This window comes from Balaenoptera physalus (assembly GCF_965194825.1).
Source record: "Balaenoptera physalus genome assembly, chromosome: 6".
NCBI classification, from domain to species: Eukaryota; Metazoa; Chordata; class Mammalia; order Artiodactyla; family Balaenopteridae; genus Balaenoptera; species Balaenoptera physalus.
In genome coordinates, this window is record NC_138885.1 from 117,833,525 (window position 1) to 117,851,497 (window position 17,973).

A 17,973-nucleotide genomic window follows, 5' to 3' on the forward strand; every position below is an offset into this window, starting at 1 on the left:
CTTGAAGAGATGGCAAACTGCCAAACTACTTTTTTCAGACTCCCTTGCAGCTAGGGTCTTGATCTGAAATAAGTTCAGTCAATCAGGTGCACTTGTGTAAGATTTGGAGGCAGATGCAAGGAGAAGGCATCATTCTGTTGCTGTTGCTGTTGGCCAGCAAGGTTTGAGCAATAATGTTAAGAGGCATTTAATGCTGTTGGACTCCATGTCCTGTTTCAGTGTCTAGTCACCAGTTTCATGGGTGTGAAGCGCCCTTGCTGCAGCACCATCCCAACTTCTGGAACATAGCTACTGTGGTAGGCCCATGAACTCAATAGCCCAGGGGTACCCCCCTGACTTCTGCCCCTCCAGCTCATCAATTTTGTAAGCCTCTGTTTGATTCTCAGTATTAAATATTTCTCTGTTTGAAACACCTAGAGTGGTTTCTTCCTGTACTAAACCCTGACTCATAGATCACCTAATTCATATTCAGCCTTCCAGGCACAGCCTGGGTCTTCCCTGAGCCACCAGGTTGGGCCAGGTGCTTCCTCTGTGCTCCCACCACGTCCTGCCTGGTAAGCCCATGCCTCTTTATCTTTGCACCCCTGGCACCAGTGTTTGGCTCACAGCATGTGCAGCATCAATATTTACCGAACTGAAGCTCCCTCTGCCAAGATACCAGACAGGTCCTGAAATCTAGTCTAAAGGGTGCCCCACCTCATGCCTGGTCGGCAAAGCCCAAAGAACAAGTGGCTCTAGACTTATACTGGATTCTAGATGAATCCAGAGCCCTCAGCTTTTCCGTACTTTAGTCCCCCACACAAGAGGCCACACCAGAATTGAAAATTTGACCTGATCCCCAGGAAAAGGATGATAAGGAACAAGGGAAGTTGCTTATCTCAAGAGTTACCATCTGGTGGTTTTCAGGACCCTCTACTGCTGGGCCTACAACGAGGCCTGCAATCAATGGCAGCATAGCCTTTGGAGCGAGGAAAACCCAAGTTGGAAGGTGTGTGCCGTTGTGTAGCAAGTTACTTTCTGAACCTCAGATTCTTAATCTATAAAATGGGGTTGATAATATCAACCTCACAGGATTCTTGGGAGTAAAAGAGATTATATATGTAAAATGCTTAGCACAGTGCATGCACATTGGAAATGCCCAATACCCATCAGTTACTGTTACGGCCACCATTGTTGTTGACTGTGCCATCACTGTACCACAATTCTGTTACATATTTTTTACTTCATATACATGTACTTTCCTTCAGCCCAAACAGACTCACATGCAGTTAGACTAGAACGTACTTCTCTATACTTTCTTCCGAGGTGTTCCATTTTACATCATGATGTGATTAACCCTTTTCTGCAGAAGATCCAGCTAGGCCCAAGTTTGGGGCTGTGCTGAGGAAATAACAAAACCATCTATGTCAGTGGCTCTCGACCCTAGCTGAAAATCAGGATCACCTGGAGAGCTAAAAACAAAACGGCAACAAAAAGAAACAAATAAAACGAAACCAAGAAACAATGTCTGGGTCCGTCAGCCAGAGATTCTGATTCAGTAGGGCCCAAGCATCAGTAGATCTTAAGGCTCCCCAGGTGATTGTAATGTGCAGCTGAGAGCCATTGCTGAGGGTGGGAAAGATTAGCGCTTCCATCGCCTCTGGGAAAGAAGAAAGAAGCTCTTACTTTTCTATAATCGCCACCACAGTGGAGGAGGGGAGAGGACTAAAGATTACAGTTGAATGATTCCACTTATAATGTGAACAAGGCATTCTTATTATGAACCTGGATAAATGACTCATCATGTTAATCCTCTGATTAGTGTCTGGGTTTCTCATCTAGAGGTGTCTGATCTGACGAGAAGAGGAGTTATCAGAAATGCTCTAGGACATGGAAAAAGCTAGTCTGGAAATACCTGTGAGGGATTTCAAGTTGGCTTGTGGGTGTCTGTCCTGTGCCAGCCCTGTGCACACTCGCACACTTGCGGGCTGGTTGCTGATGTCAGGTGTACGCACTTTGATCCAGGGCAAGTGAAATGATCCCTGCTTTGGCATAAAATCTAGCTAATATCTAAATGCTAGAGATAGCTGGTGACAGCTGGGCGTGTGCTCAGACATAAAGTACAGGCATACCTCATTTGATTGCGCTTTGCAGACTTTGCTTTTTCACAAATTGAAGGTTTGTGACAACCCTGAGTTGTCAGATGATGGTTAGCATTTTTGAGAAATAAAGTATTTTTAAATTAAAATATGTACTTTTTTTAAAGACAGAATGCTCTTGCACACTTAATAGACTGAAGAATAGTGTAAACATAAGTTTTATAGACATTACTGGAAAACCAAAAAATCCATGTGACTCACTTTATTGTGATATTTCCTTTATTGCAGTGGTCTGGAAGCAAACCCACAATATCTCTGAGGTATGCCTGTACATCTAAAAAATGTAACTTCTTCCCCATTATTAAAGTGATACACAAAAGAAAATAGAGTGGGAAAACAGAAAAATAGCATGAACCCAGTAGAAACTAATAACAGACTTAAATAGAGTTATGAGGTGCTAGACATGGTTTTAAGCTCTTCACCATATAAATTCATTTACCCCTCACTACAACTCTATGAGGGGTAACTCCACTTTACAGATGAGGAAAGAGGACCTGGAGCTGTCGTGTGACTTGTCCAAAGTGGCAGCTAGTAAAGGAAGAGCCAAGGTTTGGACTCATGCTGCATTTAACAGGGTAGGGTCAACCTCAGAGATATATATAGCTCATAAGGTAAGCTTTATCCAAGGATTCAGTGCCACTTGCTGAAGTTTAAAAAGTTAATCTCAGTTGCCATTTATTCATCCATTTATTTCACAAATATTTACCAAAGGCATCTATGGGCAGCACACTGTTCCAGGCTTGATTATCAAGATACTGAAGAGTATACAGAGGCTACCTGTCCAGTCATTCCTATAGCATTGAACTCTCAAGTGTCTCAATATGTATAATCAATACAAGTATAGTAAGATTAGAAATGCAATAACTATTCTCTGATTACAAAATCCAAAACCAATACTTCAAAACTTTCAAAATGTCACAGTCTTACTGGATGGAATGTTTGGCATGATCCTCCGTATTTTCATCAATTAATAAGTACACCTTGGACAATAATTTAAGTTGAACCTCATGAATTCCACTTTGTAGCAACACGTTTAATATAACAGTAGTGTCTTCAAGTCAGAAATTTGGTGTTTTTGGATGGATGGATGGATGGCTGGCTAGATGGAAGGATAGATGAGTGAATTAATAGCTAAGAATGCCTGGCAATGTTCTAGTTGCTTAAAAATTGCATCTTTAAAAATAATTCAGTGTTTTCCAGTTTGTTAAACAATAACTATGACTCAGAAGAAAATTGTGATTTCTGTCCTTTCCATGGACTAAACATGCAACTTCAAGGAAGCCATTATGATGCCAGTTCCATCTGATTGTTGTGAGGATCAAATGAGCTAACTGAAATGAATTATGTAGCACCCTGCCTAATACATGTTAAACAGCATATTTTAAACTGCCTTTAAAGTGAAATACTATGTGCAGAAAAGCAAAAATTCAAATGATACAAAAAGCTATACAATGCAAAATACGTTTCTTTTGGCCAAGTTTTCCCGCTATTATTACTACTATTATTAGAGATCTCCAAGCAAAAATAACATCTCCCTGTTGATTAAGAAGGGAGAGGTTTACAGACTAGGAGATAACATCCTTTGAGTCAGAACCAAGTGAAATAACACATGTATTCTGGTTCAATTCCAGCATGAGTGATTAACATTCTCCAACTTCAAATAATTTTTATTATTAGCCAACACTTGTCCATCCCCAATAATACACATGTTGCATCCAGGCCACAGAATGAGGCAGCCTCTCTTGGCATGTTCACAATCTGTGCATACTTTCCACTGAGGGTTTCCCTTTCTTTTTGATTGCTATTCCATAGCTTTTCAACTCCCACTACTTTCAACCCTGGGATGTTTGCCGACACTGAGTGCCAAGTAGTTCCCAAAAAACCAAAAAAATATAAGCACCTGTAGAATCCCAGGGAAGGAAAGAGGTAAAGTACATTTTAAACATATTTATTAACGGTTTTAATGTTTGTGAAGAGATTTATATTTATTTCTTTTAACTTTGAGGCTGGGATTAATACACGTATTCCTCATTATTTCTCACAAAGTCTTGTTGATAAGCAGGAGGAAGAGGGCTATTCTGCAATTTTGTCTCGCAGTCTGTGTAAGTGGGATCCAGGACACAAGAACGACTCAGCCCTAAAGTGCAGTCCTGAGTCCCTCAAGAACTCAGGCCCTCCTGCCTTTTTGCCGCCTTCTTCCAGTAGAAGGAAGGGGTGGGGGGAGCGGGAAACAATTCAAACCCTCTTTGTAAGGGGCGGGGCCGGGGCGGAGCCTCCCGGCGGGCATTAGAAGCAGGTGACCCAGGCTGGGCGGGAGAGGCCAGTCAGCCCGAGGCCGTGACTCCACTGCGGCCAGCGCCGCCGCCGCCGCCGCGCGCAGTTCAATACCCGCCGGAGGTGGGCCAAAGGGTGCTAGAGCGCGGGGGAGGAGCGGAGCCCGGCGCGTCCCGGGAGAACCGCCACCGCCCCCAGGAGTCCGCTGGAGCGCGGATACCCCTGCAGGGGAGGAGAAGAGCGGCGGGCGGGACGCGGCGGCGGGCGCGCACCATGCAGTCCTGTGAATACACACTGGCAGCGATGGGGGAAAATAAGTGTCCCTGGACTTTGGACTAGATTACAGCCAGATATTCCAAAAGCATCGAGACACTGCCCTCTGCGGCCTCTGAAAACAAATGAGACCCATAACACCCTTGCATAAGCTTTTAAAACATGGATCAGTGTAGCAAAAGGAAAGCTGTTTCCCCCCCGCCTCACCTCAATATATTTTTCTCTTCCTCCTCTTCTGAGAAAGCCTATATAGTGATGAGCACACACTTTACTGTTAGAGAATTCTGTTTGCTTTTCTAATCTATTGAACCATTCCCTCATTTATATATTAAAGTCTATGTATTGATGAATACACACGTACACACACCACGCATACATACTTTACTGTTAAAAATTCTGTTTGCTTTCCTAATCTATTTAACCATTCATTCAAGAAGAGTGTGAGGCCATTACTGGGGAAGGGGGTGACAGTGCATTGGCCAGCAGAATACCAGTGACCAGGACTGAGTGGGGACTAAATTTAAGAAGCTAAAATGGCAAAAACAATTAAAATTAGAGGATGTCTCCCTAGAAAAACAGCAAGTGTAGGGATTTGCGCTTCATTTATACCAAAGTTGGAAAAGTCAGATTTAAGCCCAGGTCAGTTTTTACATTATGGATATTAAGTAAACAAGTGTATAGTTTCCATAGTGTATTTAAGCACTTTGCTGGTGGAAAGAAGCCTGGTGTTATAGTTTTCATGGACTTTCAGAAGCTATTCACGTTTATAAAAATGCACTGCTCTTACACACTCATCCTCTGAATCAAAATTTCAGTATATTCGACAAAACCTTGTACACAGAGCTACAGAACTTTTTGCACATCTAATTCCTCTACTTGTTCAGAAGCTTCTTAGAACCTTGAAATAGATCCCCTGCCTGAGGGCCAGTTCCTCTCTTGTTTTTCAAATGAGGAACTTTTCTGATCACCTTGACCTCTTCCCTCAGTTAACATTTCTTCCCAGAAAGTACAAAGATTATTCTGCTGCCTTAGGTCATTGTGACTAATTTGGGTTTTTCCTCTTCCTTTTTTTTTTTTTTTTTGTGGAGGAGTGTAAAGATGATGCAGAATGTATCTAAAAGTTGTGGGATGATGTGGTTGAAGTGATTTAATTCTTCCTGTTAAAACAACTATTTTTCATTTTGGCAACATACCAAACCTAAAAAGAACAACCAATTTACTTTAAAAAAAAAAAAAAAAGACAGTTAAGACAAAGGATACTAAGCCAAGGAAAGGCAATACAGGTAATGCATTTGGAGGTCTAGGTCCAGGCCAACTCTCAGAGCTGCCTCTGTTTTCAGCCTCTGTTCTCACCGCTGCTCTCCCCCTCCCTTCCCTCAAAGATGAAGCCCACCTGCTTCCCTCAAGTCTTACCTCAGCCACCCCTCCCGCTACCCAGGGCAGAGAAGCCCATCTATTTATGGTCGCCCCCTATTTCCATCTCATATGCTGTTTTCTTCTGATTTTTATTTTTATTAGGCAAACAAACCACACTCATGAAAACAATTATAAACTGGAAGGTTGTGGGGTGATTTAGCAGCTTCTTCACAGCCAGCTCTGTGATTTTAGTGAGGATTTAAGGCCCAGTTTAGTTTCACATGTACAGCTTTTGGGCTGTCCCTTTCATGGTTCAATTGTAAGCAACGTCTCCCATCACAGATTAGGGGGTAAAGATTTAGAAGGAACTAATATGTGACCTCTCAGTAAATCAGTTGATAAGACTTAGGAAGTCATTTTAATTTATATTATTAACCTCACACTTTGAAGTTGTCTAAATTGGCTGAAAATAAGTATTCTTGGTGCCTTATTGGTTTATCCTTGCAAACCTTTGTCATGTTTTCTCGTAGTCATTTCCAGTGATAAGCCTGTGTGTGTATTGTGTGTAATTGTGAGCAATGTACAAGCTTAAATAACGTGCTGACACCACTGTTTCCAAGTTGGTATTCATTAGGCCGTTTCCTCCTGGGCTAGGGCTGCACTAATCCCGACACAGGCTGCCAGGAGAAAACCTCATGGAGCCCACACCGCACCTTAATAACAGCATCCGCGACCTGCAGTCTCAAGTACAGAATGGGAACCCCAGAGCTAGGAAATGTAGTTGTATATTTTAATGAACTGCTACCCCTGCTAAAGAGGCTTCTTTCACTTTTGTGCTCTACAGAAAGACCAAGGGGGGTAGGAGGGACAAAGCCTTGAATAACTGCTTTCTAACACCGAATGTGGCCAACAGGACAGAGAACATCACAAATCTAGGCAGGTGTGAGGTACAGTGGCTGAGGATTTCCTGCTCCCCCTGCATGCCCTCTCTTGCCTCCAAAGTCCGATCAAGGGATCCTGGGAAAGAAATACGCCTGGGTCGAGGAGGGTGGTTTTGAAAGAAAAAGCTACCAAGACATTAAAGCAGGGTGAATGAAGGGTAGGCAGGATGAAAGTAACTAAGTAACCTGGCTCAGAACTCTCAAAAGCTTCTAGCAGCTTGATGACAATTACAGGATTTATTTCAGTCTGTGGTACATCATTTGAAGACAATATTACTTCATGTTGTTACAAACTGTATGTATAGTGTGTATGTGTTGTGGGTGTGTATATAAATAATATATATTATATATATGAGAGATTTAGTGACTTTTGATACGGGTTTGGTGCAGGTGAATTTATTACTGAGCCAAGTGAGGCACATACTGAGTCAGTAGTTCGAGTCCAGGGCATTCAGTACTTTTCCTGATTTCCATGTGTGTATAGTGCCTGTCCCATGCGGTATTGTTAGTGTCATGTCAAATCCAGAACTCACAAAGCAGAGCCAGCGATATTTTATTTGTAGACAATCAACTAGAATCTATAAAATTATTACTGGCAGATGATTATAATTCCGGATCCCTAACACTAGCAAAAGGAAACCCAGAGCATCTTGATAAGAAGTTTTCTGTTTTTGTTTTGTTCCTGGAAGTCAGTAGAATAGCAGTTGTATGTGGTTATATTAGTGCCAAGATACTTAATTTGCTGACCTTATTATTTCAGAAAAAAAAAATTGTATGTATTATACTTGTGGGAAGTTAAAATAATGCTTTGAGATTTTTATCAAATATGGAGAGTAGTTATTTATGAAAAACAAAGAAATGTCTATTTTTGTTTCTTTGTTCCCAATTAATGTAGCTAAATTTTAAAGTGCATTAAAGCAATGGTAAAGCAAATAAGATGCTGTACAAGTAGTTTTCTCATGCTTTCATGGAGAGACACTGTTTTCTAAGAGTATCTGAAGGAGGTATGTGCATTCTAACTTCATGATCAGATTTCTCGGATGTACTTTGAATATAAGTGGCAACGTTTTTATTGATAATAAAATCAAAGAAATTCCAATCACCAGAAGGAGAACTAATGAAAACATGTTTTACCTGAATGAATATACTTCATAGGTTTCTCCTGCTGATCCTGTGATTGTTTCATGATTCACTTGAAGAAATGAAGGAAAATACACATAAGAACAGAGACATTACCTGAGATTGTGTTCTATTTTATCAACCCTCCATCTATACTCTGTACTGAAGCAATTTGGATAGAAGTGCTGCTGTTGTTGTGTGTGTCTGGTTTGCAGTCAGAAACTCCCAAAACTTCATCATTCAGCAGTTAGATCCACAACTTTGTATTAAGGTCTAAATACAAGTCAGGGAACCCAGCTAAGATAAGAGGATATATGGTTCTCCCTCTGTATTTGTGGGTCATTGGTTCCAGTAGTCTCCCTCCCCCCCGTGCCACCCCATACCAAAATCCATGGATGCTCAAGTCCCTTATAGAAAACGGTGCAGTATTTACATATAACCTACGCACAATCCTCCCATCTTCCCCCGCACCCTCCTTTATACTTTAAGTCATGTCTAGATTACTTATAACACCAAATACAAATCCTAAGTAAGTAGTTGTAAATATAATGCAAATGGTTGGTGGTGTGCAGCAAATTCAAGTTTTGCTTTCTGTAACTTTCTGAAATTTTTTTCCCTAAGTATTTTCAGTCCATGGTTGGTTGAATCCACTGATGCAGAACCTGTGGATACGGAGGGCCAACTGTCAATTGATTTAGAGTTGGCACTTCCCTGACAATCTGGACAGATGCTTAGTAAACCTGAGATAATTAATTTAGCATCAAAGTGAGTACTATGAGCATTATTAGATTGGTACATGTTAGGGCATTTGGGAGAACAGAGAATACAGCAGTTGAGCTGGATCCTGGTGCAAGAGCCACTGTGCCTTACCCGTCCAGGTCTCTAGTTGGCACATCTTCCCAATGCTTTCTCATTGTTCATTCCCCCCAGTGGAAAAGGGGGGCACTGTTGGACTTAGGAAGTTGGAGAAATAGGTAATAATGCTTCTTTTAGTGATTTAGTTACAGAGCTCTTACGTGCAACAGAATGAGAGGAAGTAGAATGGTTCTGTGCATAGATTTGGGAGCTAGACTGATTAGGGATTCAACTCCCAGCTCCATCATTCATGGGCTGTTGATCCTGAACAAATTACTTAAGCTCTTAGTACTTCGTTTGTGTACTGCATCTTATACTTTCTCATCTGTGAAAGGGGGATAATGATAGTACTTATATTTTAGGGTTGAGAGGATCTAAAAGATGAAATCAGGTTAAGGTAAGTAAAACAAGGAGGAAGCAGCCATTCAGGCATGGAATGGAAAGGGAATTGAAAGACTAGTTTTCAAATTTGTGTCTGCATAAGAATCATTTGGGCTTCCTATTAGAAATGTAGATTCCCAGGCTTCAGCTCCAGGAATTGAGATGAATTTGGGATCCAAGAATTAGGTCTTTTTGTTCTGTTTTAGTAAACTTTTAGAATGATTTTAGGTTTACAGAAAAGTTGCAAAGATATATCCGTTTTGCCCTAATATTAACATATTATCATAGCACATTTGTTAAACTAAGAAGTCAACATTAACGCACTACTGTTAACTCCAGACTTCATTTGGATTTCACCAGATTTTCCACTGATGTTCTTTATCTGTTCTAGGATTCCGCGTTGCATTTAGAGAAGCTTCATTTCTTACAGGGACTTTCAGCCCATGAGAGGCAGGTGGTCTGGAGACCACATCTTGAGAAACACTAGGACATGTCAAGGGCTGAGGAAGGTCAAATTGCCCCATCCTCACCACCATCCTGGTGGTGGGGGTGTTGGATATAGAAATTTGATTTGAAGAGTTGGGATGGAATCCTCTCCCTTAGATGAGAGGGGTTACCTTAAGAAGTGAGGCATCTATTCCTAATGCCAGATGAAATGAGTTTTGGAGTTTGGAAGGTGGGGTTGCTGCCTAGCCTGAGGAGATACATCTAGGGATGTGGGCAGATCAGGGGAGTGAGTGCAGCAAATTGGGAACAACTACTTTGTGGGAACACAGGAGGGCTCAAGTAGTTGATTAAAGGGGATTACAAGGGGCCAGTTAGCCCGTGAGCCATAGAAATCCTGTATTTCCTGGAACCTGGTGATAGTGTTTTAGAAATGGCTCATAGTAGTAACCAACATCAAGCACTGCCACATTGGACACGAGCAGAGAGTCAAAGGGTGAAGCTGAGATGACCTTGTTGAGAGAGGGCAGTGGGAGGTGGACAAAACACTGATGCCCTGCGTTTGGAAGAGTCGGTTCCCACAGTGAGGAGATAAAGGGCCACCATCTGGGGAGCTAGAAGTAAAGGTCAGTAGAATTGAGAACGGTAAGATGAAGGAATAGATGTTGTAAGAAAAAGCTAGCAGAGTAATTTGAGGTCTTGAAGTAGAGATCGACATATTCTTGAGGACCTTAGGTTCTGAGGCTGTCACTGACTTTCTCTAATCACATTCAAATTATTTAGCTGCCCTCACAGCAGTTAAGTAATCACCTAACCTGTTCCTTTTTTTTTTTTTTTTTTTTCTTTACAGAACATTCACCTCTTTTCATTTGACTCTGGATTTCTCTTAATTTCTATACTACTTCACTTTCCTGGTTCTTTCTGCATGTTAGCGATCCTAAACCATAAACTGGTATTCATAACATTTCTTTCACATGAAGTACATGTTATCTCATCTGCCAAACCCATTTAAAACGGACTAGTGGAAATTGCCTCAGAAGCCAAACAGATTGCACCTGTGTACAAGGGACCAGGTGTCTCTGAAGGGCTCCTAGATCTTTTGTATTCTTGCTGGCACGGTGTCAGGCTGGCCAGGCTGGTGAGTGGCTAACAGTTAAGATTTTAGGTGATCTAATCCTTAACTTGATAGATGCTGGGTGTAATCTACAGATTCTGCATAGAAATTAGCACTTACCCCTGGGAGAGCCCCTACCAGCTGTCAAGTGCTTTACCAAATAGCTCTATACTCAAGAATGCGGCTTCTGGGTGAGGGAACAGTCGTAGTCATTTTACATGTGGTTAGAGAGAAGTCTTGGGTGATGAAAGATTTTAGCTAACCTACACGCTATAGGTAAACATTTCCAAAAACATTGCATAACCTGAATACAGAGTGAATTGTTTTCCAGTAAATACTGGCTTCAGCATTTTTCAAAAGTCAAGGAATGGTATATTTTATAGAATGGGAAAACTAAGAAATGAAATTTGACCTGTTGTAAAACTAGGATTTAGTGCTGTTGAATTTCAAGAATGGGCATACAGGGTACATTAGGAGTAAATGTGAAAGCATAGGGTCATGATGGAATCTGATACAGGGTGGAAAAAATTTCTCTTAACCAGAAACACTGGGCCCTAAGAAGTTGTCTTAGGGTCAACCACATGAATTTAACATACAAAAATGGCAATTTAATTTGGTTCAAACATACATTTCAAACTTTTGTCTTTTCCTTGTAAAGAATAAAGTTCAGTTCACGGTATACCAGAGTTAAAATTGCACAGATGTCAGTATTCCAATAGAGAAAAATAATTTTTCTTAAAAAGCGAAAAAATAAAATTTGAGTTCAGGTAGTCAGATATTCTTTTATAGTCTTACTACTTTAGGGAACAAACCCTTCCTCGGTATAAAAATCTGGAAAAACATGCCATAGTTGCCACCCTATTAATAACTAGTTTCCATGCCCCATATTTGTTGGAGAACCTACTTTGTGATGTTTAAATTTTTACCTTAAGTTGCCTCAATTTCCCATTTATTAAAATGGCTGTATTGCCTCTAGAATTAAAGCTGAAGGGGAAAAGCAATTTTTAGCGATTCCCCTTATTCTACCAACTTGTTCTTGAAGCTACAGTCATGCCCAATGTTCCTACCCCCAATTTTTTTTTTTTCAAACCTTCGACCACTCGAGATATGTCAGCATTTCTGCTTAGTAACTGGCATATTACTACGCGGTGCAAACTATTGATATAAACAGTGACTTGTGATCGATTTTTTTTCCCTTCTGTACTAAATCAGATCATTTCTCCTCATCAGCAACTTAACAAGAACAAAGTTAAAGATGTGACCTTAGGAAGGTAACTAAGGTGGAGGAAATACTACGGCAATACTATCAGGACTGATGGAATATTGCTCAAGTGCAGTGGCTAGGGTCTAAAAGAAACTTGAGAGATCTGGTATATTTCCAACTGAATGTTAAGTGAAATAGCATGTTAAAGTCAAATTACGTGGCTTGTTTAAAAGTCACCCTCTTAACAGCAACCACAATTCTACTGCTTCCTGTTCTTCCATTTTCTTTCCTGTTCAATTGCTTGAAACCCTCAAACAACAAGTTCTGATTCTACAGTATTCCTGTAATTCCTTTCTCTGTGGATTTACCTACTTTTATCTTTCAATGTGCATTTCCATCTTGGCACCATAACAAACAATTCAAAAATGCCATCTAATGCATTATGCCACTGAGCACTGTAGCCAGTGATTTTAAGTGGACTAGATTATCTTCAGGTTGAAAAGAGCGTAAGCTGAAGAAATAAATGTCTACATCTTAACTAAAGGCAGGGGTCAAAACAACTTATGAATGGTTAGTTGGAAAATGCTTTAAGGCCCGACTATCAGAGCTGACTGAAAACATTTGAGTTAGGCAGAGTTGTAATGTTATGTGAACAGTGAGAAGTGTTACAAACACAGTAGCCATATATTTTAATTAAAACAGAGTTTATTAGCTTTTCTTTTAATATAAACATGAGGAAGAAAAACCACATAAGTTGTAGCATTCTTTTCAAAATAAAACTGCAATCAGTACTTGAATTTCCAAGCTCCAAACTCCATAAACAATATTTTTTGAGGTGGTAGATTGTAGTATTTTATATACCATAATTTATCATTTATGTCTCTGTCCCTTAAAAATGATGGAACCTGCAGCACTCAGTATAATGTGAAGCCTTGCTATAAAGAGAGAAAGTACTTCTGGCCCAGAAATGCTTTGTTTACAGGCAAAATTCCTAGGATTACATTTGAGAAGGTAGGAGGAGAAAGATTTCACATAGTTGAGAACACTTTTTTTTTTTTTTTTTTTTAATATTTCAAGTTTAGGTGACATCGTTACCAATCTCCAAAAAGACTGATTACTGGACCTCCCTGCCTTTTAAAGCCTGAGGTAAGGGTTCCTAAGGTTTATATGTTTCCTCTTACATAGAACTTGAAGTGAGACACCTACAGCCAGGTTAACACACAGGATAGAAAAGCTGTTTCGTATCACTTACTCTCCTGTCACTACTACTAGGGTCCAGTTCTTTTCAATTTATTACATGTGAATTAACACTGTTGTTCATAATTCCTTCACCAAATCTAGAAAAAAGAAACTTAGGTGATCAAGCAGGTAAGCAGCCCAGCCTTGCAAAGGACTATTTTAAAAAGAGGAGGGGAGGTATCCCCTCAAGTCTTAGTGCAATTTTAAGCTTTGATACTTGTAGAAGTATAAATGCCACAAACTTACGAAACATCATTTGAAAGTTTAATCGAATTTCTTCTAAACTCATTTAGTTTTGTAAATTTTAAACGTTAAGCGTTTATTGTTTTATTTTTTATTTTTTAAAATTTATGTATTTATTTATTTATGGCTGTGTTGGGTCTTCGTTTCTGTGCGAGGGCTTTCTCTAGTTGTGGCAAGCGGGGGCCACTCTTCATCGCGGTGCGCGGGCCTCTCATTATCGCGGCCTCTCTTGTTGCGGAGCACAGGCTCCAGACGCGCAGGCTCAGTAATTGTGGCTCACGGGCCTTCCCAAGCCAGGGCTCGAACCTGTGTCCCCAACAAGAGAGCCTGCGACAGTGAGAGGCCCGCGCACCGCGATGAAGAGTGGCCCCCGCTTGCCACAACTAGAGAAAGCCCTCACACAGAAACGACCCAACACGCCATTAAATAAATTAATTCATTTAAAAAAATAAAAAATAAAAAAATAAAAGCTTAATGTTTAAAATGTACAAAAGTAAATGAGTTTAGAAGAAATTCGATTAAAGTTTCAAGTGATGTTTTGCCAGTCTAGCATTTATACTTCTGCGACACTGTTCTGGAGTATCCAAGCACACTATATTAAAGCTTAAAATTGTTCTAAGACTTTTGGGACACCTTCTATTTCATCACCGGCTTGTTAATTACTGGACCACCATGTTGGCTGGAATTATGAAAATATCCTTTAACACAAGTACATAACAAAGAGGAAAATCATCACAAAATCAGAAGCACCATTATAGTTAACAAGAAATGCAGCACGGACCCAATAGAAGGAAATAACCTACTTTCTCTGTTTATGATCGCAAACATGCTAATATGCTAATAAGTACTGCCTGCAAAGAATTTGGATGACATGTGTTATTCAGCAGCTTTTTGGTTTAAATTGATTGCCAATAATGACTAGCAGCTTCAATGATATAGTAGGGAGGAAGAACCCTGCAAAACCTAACGATGCTACAACAGTCTGTTCCGGAAGTTTGGCTTTATGAGTTGTTAGGAGTCCCATGTTTTTTTTTTGTTTTTTTTTTTGTGTTTTTTTTCTTTTTTGTTTTTTTTTGTTTTTTTTTCTTTTTTGTTTTTTTTTTGTTTTTTTGTTTTTTTTTCTTTTTTTGTTTTTTTACTTTTTTTTTTTTTGGAGTCCCATTTTTTGATGGTAATACTGCACTGATTCTAAAGGAATATGCAGCAGTATGGGACAGTGAGGTAAGAAAAACATAGAAGTTATATAGCTAGTGTCTTTAAAGTCTAAAAATTTAAACTATTAATTAAAAAACGTCACATAGCTCACAGCTATCAGATATCTGTGCGTGGATTGGGAGCAGATATCTGTGCGTGGATTGGGAGCTTTTAGCTTTGGAGTGGTTTTTGTAACTCTGTTTACAATAAAAAGGACAGAAGAGCGTGTTACATTGACGAGGTCCCGTTCTTTCCTATGAGCATAATCTTCGCTTGTCCATGAGTCTCTTGAATTCAATGTCTTTCTTTAAGGTGAAAATACTAACTTTGCTGGTTTCTGAGCAGGAGAGGTGATATTTCTCCAGTCTTTGTTTCGAGGGGTTTATGATGTTACAACCCCTCACTTCTCCCTTAAGAGAGGATGGCATTGGAGCGCCGAATACCAATGAAATGATCAGCGCTGAAAGACCTTCTCATAGCAGCTCTACACACGTCTTTGTATTTGTCGTCACACAATCTGGAAATGGCCTAGGAAAGTCAATCAGGTAGAACATAGGTATAATTAGGGGGGAAAAAAATGTTCGGACCTTAAAAAAACAAAAAAAGCATCATTGATAAGCCACACATCTCCATTCGTTTAGATAAGTTCATAGTTACTGCTACTTTGGATAGCTGATATCTACACTAACTGACAGTTCCCTAAGGTAATAACCTTTAAGGGCTATGATTAGATTGCTGGGGCAAGGGGTAACTTGCCCTAATAACTTAGAGTTACTTAAAAATTGGGTTCCTAATGATAGGCTCCTAATAGCAATATCATCTGTTACCTACACACGTGATCCTTAAACGTAATGGACATACACTTGGGCAAAATCAGTGTTTACTCAGCTATTCAACTTCTCTTCAGTTTTCATTAGTTATTACATACTCTAAGAAAATTTTAATCAGGTAGGTATGTGCTGAAGGTAGGAGAGGTCTAATGACAAGCGCTGAAAGGTGCTATTTCACTTGCACATAAATTATGGTAGAAAAACATCTTATTCTAAAGTACCACCAAGGTACCACAGAAAGTATCAATTTTAAATGTGTTCATTTCAGTTGTGAATTTTGCTGTATACCCACCAAAAATCATAAGCCATAAGTATTACGTTGTTCCATGTACGTTACCATTTATATTAAAAACTCATGTACTTTCTACATCCAGTATCTGAATCCACATTATACCTTCCAAGTATAGGTCTCTCAGGTTAGCCACGGATGCTTTGTCTAATAAACTCATGGGACTGAACTGTGATACACACACACACACACACACACACACATACACACACACACACACACACGAACTGCAAGCTGAGTAAAAAACAGTTAAGAGGGAATTCCCTGCTGGCGCAGTGGTTAAGAATCCGCCTGCCAATGCAGGGGACACGGATTTGGGCCCTGGTCCGGGAAGATCCCACATGCCGAGGAGCAACTAAGCCCGTGCGCCACAACTACTGACCCTGCGCTCTAGAGCCCGTGCTCTGCAACAAGGGCAGCCACTGCAATGAGAAGCCTGCGCACCGCAATGAAGAGCAGCCCCCGCCCGCCGCAGCTAGAGAAAGCCCGCGTGCAGCAGCGAAGACCCAATGCAGCCATAAATAAATAAATACATTTATTTATTTATTAAAAATATCAAGACAGTAGAAATAGTCCAAAACATCAATTATTAAAAAAAAAACAGACAGTTAAGAGTGGTAAGTAGATTCTGTAGGTACATCTGATTAGGGATACAATTTTAAGAAATTATTCATGTATGGTTATATGTAAGTGTAGAGGTTCAAATGGAAAACCATTAAGAACAGATTAAATATGATTGAAAGTATTCTGAATTATGGTTACAGAAGAGACAATTTTTTTTTTTATAATGTGGGATCCCTGTATAAACCATAAAAGACACAGGAAATATGATGCCAACGGGTCAATAAGCTCTTCAAACTGTTAACAGCTTTCCATTTTCCTAATCACTGCTTAATATAATTTAGCTACAGGTGTGGCTTCGGTGGCTGACAGAAAACCCCAGTTAGTGATTTCACAGCCTTACCTCTAAGTTCTGTGCTCTTTCTTTGCTAAGAGGAGTGAATAGAACATTCAGGTTGTTGTCATCTGCTAAGGAGCGAAGGTCAAAGTAGTATTTGGCATACACACTGAAAGGAACATTAATATTAAACTGAAGTAGCTCCACGAAGTGCCTTTCCATCTCATTCCTGGGGGAGGAGGAGAAGACAAAACCAACACAGGACAATTTTAGTCAACTGGGCTATCTTCAAAAATACCATTCTGAGCTACTAGGATGGCTCTAAATACTGTTTTGAAACCAATAATGGCTACCCAGCTGGATTAATACCCTAATGTGCAAACAAGGTACAGCTATTTGTGGTCCTTTCTGCGTCCCAGCACTTTGAGTCTGGGACAAGGGGGAAGAGGTCATGGCCCTCTTATGCACTCATGCTGCTGACTCAGGGGCTCATTCTTCAGAGTTCCATTAGTGCAGCTGTACGATTCATGCTCCACACTCACTCACGAGGCCCCGCTCTAGTGATCAGTTGAAAGGAATGATGTATGCTGTTTATTAGCTCTGAAGAACTTGCAGACATTTTCACCGGGCTGATGACAGGCAGGGGCTTACTGAAGTAGAGACGAGCCAACAAAAGGAGTGGGCACATCACCACGGCAACAAATGGATCCATCGAGAGCCACTGCTATTATCTCTGAGGGGGGAAAACTCTTGAGGCAACAAGGATTCATCTCAAGTAAATAAATAAATAAGCTACATTCGATGGGAAAGGGAATCCCCCCACCCCCACCCCCACCCCGTGCATGGGGCTGTGTCAAAGGGCATAATGCAAGTTTCTGTTCACCTTAAAACCTTACTAGGGTGAGTTGTCGTCACCATGACAGGACAGGATGCACTTTTTAAGCTTAGGAAGGCAGTAAGATTATGTCTCAGCTAGACTAAACCCACTTTACGATACGACCTCTGATAGAGCAGTTGTTGCCCCCGGTGTTAGGAGAGCAGCCCAGAATGTTCAGACCTACCGCCCCTTGCCAGGACAGACTGCACACGCCCACAGAGGGCGAATTCAATGAAGTGGGAAAGTAGAGTGCTGGGAGCAGGCTTCTGCTATATGACCATATCCAGCCATTTGCTTGCCAAAT

The 17,973-nt window shown here is 40.5% G+C and overlaps 1 protein-coding gene across 2 annotated transcripts in view; it reads right to left on the reverse strand.

The window, feature by feature from the left end:
• Positions 1-14,383: 14,383 nt before the first annotated feature.
• Positions 14,384-17,973, reverse strand: part of LOC309663062 (cyclin-Y-like protein 1) — a 34,342-nt gene continuing 30,752 nt past the window's right edge. For both annotated transcript variants that reach the window (XM_082466373.1, XM_082466372.1), the window contains 2 exons: positions 16,859-17,021; positions 14,384-15,303 (listed from right to left, as the gene is read on the reverse strand). In XM_082466373.1, the coding sequence (XP_082322499.1) occupies positions 15,187-15,303; positions 16,859-17,021 (280 nt within the window). In that variant the 3' untranslated portion in view covers positions 14,384-15,186. The remainder of the gene's footprint in view (positions 15,304-16,858; positions 17,022-17,973) is intronic.